Source organism: Buceros rhinoceros, unplaced genomic scaffold (assembly GCF_000710305.1).
Source record: "Buceros rhinoceros silvestris isolate BGI_N320 unplaced genomic scaffold, ASM71030v1 scaffold3974, whole genome shotgun sequence".
Taxonomy (NCBI): Eukaryota; Metazoa; Chordata; class Aves; order Bucerotiformes; family Bucerotidae; genus Buceros; species Buceros rhinoceros.
Window position 1 is genome coordinate 148,687 of NW_010409885.1, and position 5,459 is coordinate 154,145.

The 5,459-nt window shown below is 45.8% G+C and overlaps 1 protein-coding gene across 1 annotated transcript in view; it reads right to left on the bottom strand.

Annotated features, from left to right (window-relative positions):
- The window catches only part of KCNQ3 (potassium voltage-gated channel, KQT-like subfamily, member 3), a 29,514-nt gene extending 25,507 nt beyond the window's left edge, over positions 1–4,007 (bottom strand). Inside the window, exons 1-3 of the mRNA XM_010135373.1 lie at positions 3,861–4,007; positions 1,964–2,090; positions 60–232 (exon numbers count right to left, since the gene is read on the bottom strand). Coding sequence (XP_010133675.1) covers positions 60–232; positions 1,964–2,090; positions 3,861–4,007 — 447 coding nt within the window. The remainder of the gene's footprint in view (positions 1–59; positions 233–1,963; positions 2,091–3,860) is intronic.
- Between the last annotated feature and the right edge of the window lie 1,452 nt (positions 4,008–5,459).

Below are 5,459 nucleotides of genomic sequence, written 5' to 3' on the forward strand. Positions count from 1 at the left end.
CTTTCCCTTCCATGTCTCTTCCCCAAACCCCAGCTGAGCCCTGCAAACTCCTCACTTACTTTGCTATGTGCACAAATGGCTGATCCCAAGAGCTTCCACGTGCCACCCCGCCTGTCCATTCGGAGCATCCGTAGGATCTGAAGGAAGCGGAGGCTTCTGAGAGATGTGGCCAGAACATTGCCCTGGTTCCCAACAGCAACCACTGGCACTGAAGCAATCAGCACAAAGATATCTGCAAGGCAAAAAGAACAAAGCCTGCCAACAAAAGTGGCCCCATCACCTGCTGCTTAATCCCACCGGGTTGCGCTGCGTATTTTCCCAGGCAAATTTTAAAGCTGCCAGTAAATGCCTCTTCTCGCCAATTAAACAGATACCTGCACCTGCCACGCAGTTGGCATCATGCACAGAACTCACCAGAAAGCCTCGCAATCTGTTTACCCATCGATGCACACGACTTGAGACACTGTCTGAGCTAGCTTACAGATGCACAGAAACAGCGTCCTAATGCTCCCAGAAAATCATCCTTCAATTCTTCTGCCCCACAGGACACCATAGTCAACAGCCAGCAGACGAGAAATCCAGCTTTTGATGGTGCATCTAGCAATTTGTTCTTTTGGCTGACTTTTCCCATTAGAATCTCAAAGCCAGTAGGACTGTTTTTTGTAAGTGCTTTCGGGCCGATTTGCTGATCGGCTGAAGAGGTTTGAAATGCAAATCGCACCACTTCTTCCTGGTTTGTGTCTGTTTCTTTCCTTCCCTTGTTTCACCCCGGCTTTTTGGTTCTATGTATATACAAGTAAAAAGTGGTACCAAAAGGCTTCAAACAATCTCTGGGCGCTCTGTCTCTAATTCGTCTTCATGTTCTATTTCCAGCCCAAAAGAGCGGCTCTGGATGGATTTCAGATTTATTCACGTTCAATCATTCTCAAAACAAACTTGTGCCAGTGACAACCAAGAGATGTTATTAATAAATTGAGTGGGATCTTTTCCGTTCTTTACCCAGATACCAATGCAGATTCACTCTCGGAAGTGAGGTGACACTTCTACTAAGACGGCACGAGGCAGTACCAGTCCCACTTGCTCGCACTGCCCGGCTGCCTTCACCGTGCTGTTAGAAGTACAAGAAGTATTTATACAACTGTAGCACCCAAAGGAGCGCTGCCCAATTAAGACAGCGCAGATGCGCAAAGAAAATCTATTCCAATTTAGTCTACCATTTAGACCCACAAGGTGAAGAAAAGGAGGGAGAGGGAAGAAGGTGTATGCACATCACTGCAGCAGCACGGCTCCCCAGAGCGCTCTGTGCTGGGCAAACAAAGAACAAAATGCCACTGCTTGGCCTGAAGAGCATCACGAGTAACAATGAACAAGTGGGGATGTGCGTGACAGGTGCTCAGGGCAGAATGATCTCCTAAATGCTGGCTAGCTGGTTTGTGGGCGTAATGGGGAGTTTTAGGAGGGATTCAGACGTGAATAATGACTATTTTTATGATAACTGTAGGCAGTGCCTTCCAAGCCTGAAAGAGAACACGGGTGAAATCACAGATAGGTGTTTGCAAATGCAGACCAACATCACAAAGGTAAAACATGGAACATGAAAGGGCTGGGGAAGATGGCACATGCTTGGGATCTGAAGCAGTTGAAACCGAAGGCAGACAGAGTATATTTCAGGATGAGCTTCAGAAAAATGCAGTGGGACTCAGGACAAGACAACCGTGTTTGAAGAGTAGAAGAATCATTTTTTTTTTCTCACTGACCAGCCTCTCAAGAGCCTCTCAAATTAATCATTACTGCAGGTACTTCAGATAACTCTTCCAAGCAGGACACAGCCTCTAGCACCCAGGGCACATGTGATTTCAGTGCCCCTTGCACTGCCATTCACTGTTTCTTGGACAACCCCCCAAACTGGCTTAGAAGGAAAAGGACTTAATGAGGAAAACAGTAGTAGAGAGCATGTGCTTACCCAGCATGCACAAAGGCTTCCTGGCAAATTTGAGTCTCCCCCTCCATCCTTTGTAGCGGCAGCAACACCCAGCAGCCCAGATTCTTAAGGCAAACTCTGCTCCAAAGATGAAGATGGCAAAAGTTTCCTGGATCAAAGACACAAACTATATTGTTAGACTTGTAATGAGTTTTGCAGTAATTCTTGTCACATGGAGGCAGCTGAAGGGAACAGATGAGGTGCAAGTGTTGAGGCATGTATGTGTGAGGGAGAGAGGAAAGAAGTGGAAAGGAGAACACAGGTTGATGAAAGAGGCGAGGCAAAGTGGGACCTAACTTTACAGGCTGCTAAGAACTCTTCAGAAAGGATGTGTCCCTGCTGATGGGCAAATGTGAAGTGCTTACTCTGCCTTGATGGAAAGGCAATTACTGCACAAAAAGACCTCCTTTTTCACATGGAATGTAAAAAGACACATGAGCAGTGACTGCAAAGTCACCCCTATATACCTACACCCAGGGTTACCCCCACAGCTCATTAATGCAGCCGTAGCTACAGAGACAGGGACAGGAAACAGCATATTCATATGGTCATAAAATTAAGGCAATGATAAAGGCATTTATAAGACAAAGTCAAGGCATATATTATCCCCTTAAATTTCTGGTGCACAGAAGAAGGGGCTTTACCACCTTGCTCAAGAACTCTTCCAAGCATGGGGAGGGAATGGGGAGGAAAGAGCTTCTCTGAGGTGCTCAGTGAAGATGGACCAAGGGCAGCAGGGGCACACAGTTACTTCTCCTCTCCGTGAATAGCTGGCGAGGAGGAAAGGGTGATTTTTGCTCATGCTTATACCCACAGCTGCCAGACACTTCTGAAAACTGCCAAGAGCCTCGTAAAAGCAAGCACAGGAGAAGGAAAAATAACCTCAGGCTTTTTCAAATATGAAAAGATGGGTCTAAGCAGGGTAACAGGAACTAAAAGCGAGTTTTACCTTCCCCGAGGCATGAGGGTGTTTTCACACAGGGGCTTTTTGAACAGGAACATGCAAGGGGAATTCACCTTTCATTCCTATTGGCATCTAGTTCTTGTCCAGGTGTACATGTCTCCAGGGGTACAAATGGAAAATGAGATCCTGGAACTATTCTGGCTGAGCAGTTTCCCCAGGGATACTTTTCTACAAGGCCCAGCCTCTCAAGAGGTCACGTTCTCTACTTCATGACAGCTATGGGAGCAGAGGAAGTTCTTTCTTAGGGTCATCTTCATAGAACTATGAATATGTCATGTATATACTTAGTGAGGGGCTTTTCCCTATTTTTTTTCTTCTTCTGCCAAACGGGAGGCCTACAGAATACAGTCTTGAGCACGAACTCCAGCATTTATAAAACAAGCATGCTGCAGACACAGAGAGAAGAACGTATTCGCTGCAAACACGAGTTCTCTCATGGACAGTCATCAGAGGAGCTGCTTGCAACAATTTTGGTTGTGCGGTTGGGCACAAGCATGAGTCCAATTCTGGTGACCTTCCTTGAAAGAAATGCTGGGATTGGTAGAATACTGTAGCATGAATTAAACTTGTTGAAAGATCCTCAGAAAAAGACTGTTCAAAAGTGCTCAGGTCTGGCATGGTCAATGGGAAATTTATGGATGCTTTGATGGGAGAACTGTCAGGCAAATGCTGAAAAGCCATTATTTAAAAGTCTCCGATAGTATTTTTCTTCTCTCCTTACTTCCCTTTTGCTCAGTCAGTCTTGACTCTGAACCAGGAACTCTCCAATATGTAAGTGTACGGTCTTTGCCCCAGGAGCAGCAGAAGAAACCTGGCTGCCTGCAGAGCTGGGAGAGTTTCCGTCCCTGCTGATGGGGCTGGTTTCAGTTCAAGGCCATCACCAGCGTGATGCAGCAGCCAGTCTGCTCTACTTACCAGCAACAGCAGCCAGTCTCCTGAAACGGTTTCATACTCCTTGAAAGTTGTCAGGACAGCTAAGATCAAACACCCCAAGACAATCAGAAACCTGGAATGCAATAAAAGGAAAAAACACAGTTTTGTTACCCCTCTCTGCATCTCCATTGGAGATTCTGCCTATAAAAACCTGGGTGGAGCCCTTCAGGGGACGGCTGCTTCCTGTCGGTGAGCACTGAGGTGGGCTCTTGCGAAGAGCAAGGGTTCTCAACCTGGCCAGGGCGGAGGCCTGGCCGTCAAGAAGTCATGGCAAGACCCTAAATCAGAACGGTCCTGAGACAGACGTGCATTAATTAACTCATTCACAATCTTTAGGAGGGAAACGGATGACATTGCATTTTGGGAAGGAATTGTATGGTTACGCCAGAAGACTGGAAAGCTTGGGAGGTCTGTTCCAAGCTGATAATGCTGCACGCTTTACAATATGGCACTGTAGTTACAGGGAAATAAATCTACCTGGCACATCCTGAGACCTGAGAAGCAGTAAACGCTTCCATACAATGCAGCACCAAGACAAACCCTCCCTTGAAAACTGCACTGCATTTATTTTTTCTTTCCCTTTTTGCACTCATTTCTATGCAGATGAAAGAAGAAAAGGTTTGAGAGAGAAACAACAGAGAGTGTAAAGTTCTGCTCTCCAATAAACCCAGTGAGTGATAAATCACTGCCCCTGTGCTATTGTCTGTCTGTGAGGCTCCAGAACACAAAGATTTGACAGAAAAATTAACTCCCACTGCTGCTAAATCCAATTCAGCCCAGTCTCAAGTCATGTTGATCTGCTTTGTAAAACTATTCCCAGGTTCGTGCTATTCAAAATCTTCTACACATAAAGAGGTACAAAAAAATGAAAGCAGGCTTGTAAGTGATTACTGTGAAGCAAAGTGGGGGAAGTTTATATTCTGGTTCTTCGTGTACCCAGATCATGGGCATTTTAATGGGCTCCTAAAACCTGATCCACAGGAACAGAGAGGCAGGTAGGCATGGAAATATATCAGAGTTTAGTGAATAAACTGTTAGGACGTCTTCATAAAAGCTCTGGATCTCTTGCTTTCATGGCTAGGGTACACGAGGAAATGATAGGCATTAGGTGCTGAATCATCCACGGAAAAAAGCTTGTTAAGCATCAAACTGTGCTTAGTGCATACTACTTGTTTTGAATTTCAATCTGATACCTAAAGTCTGAATTCCTTTCTTGCTGAATAGAACACTGGTTAAAACAAGCAGAGTCCACAGCCTGCAGTGTGGAGACAGTGAGAAAGGAACATGAGGAAGGACAGCTCAGCTCAGAGACACGTGTCACCTAACCTGTCCTGGGGTTTTGTTTTCTTCATGTCCAGGGAAACTGAGAGCTGAGGGACCGTCTTCTGAGAATTTGCAACATTTCTGCAGCTGGAGTAAAAGGAGCAGATGCTCCAGTTAGCTTCTGCTGTCTTTTGGTCATCATCTTGGCATCAACTAGCACCCTCCATGCAAGGAACAGGCAACCTTCACAGCACGCCCTGAAGGATTACTTTGCTGTGACTCTCCTAATCTTAGCTATTCAGACTGAACTTCCCTACA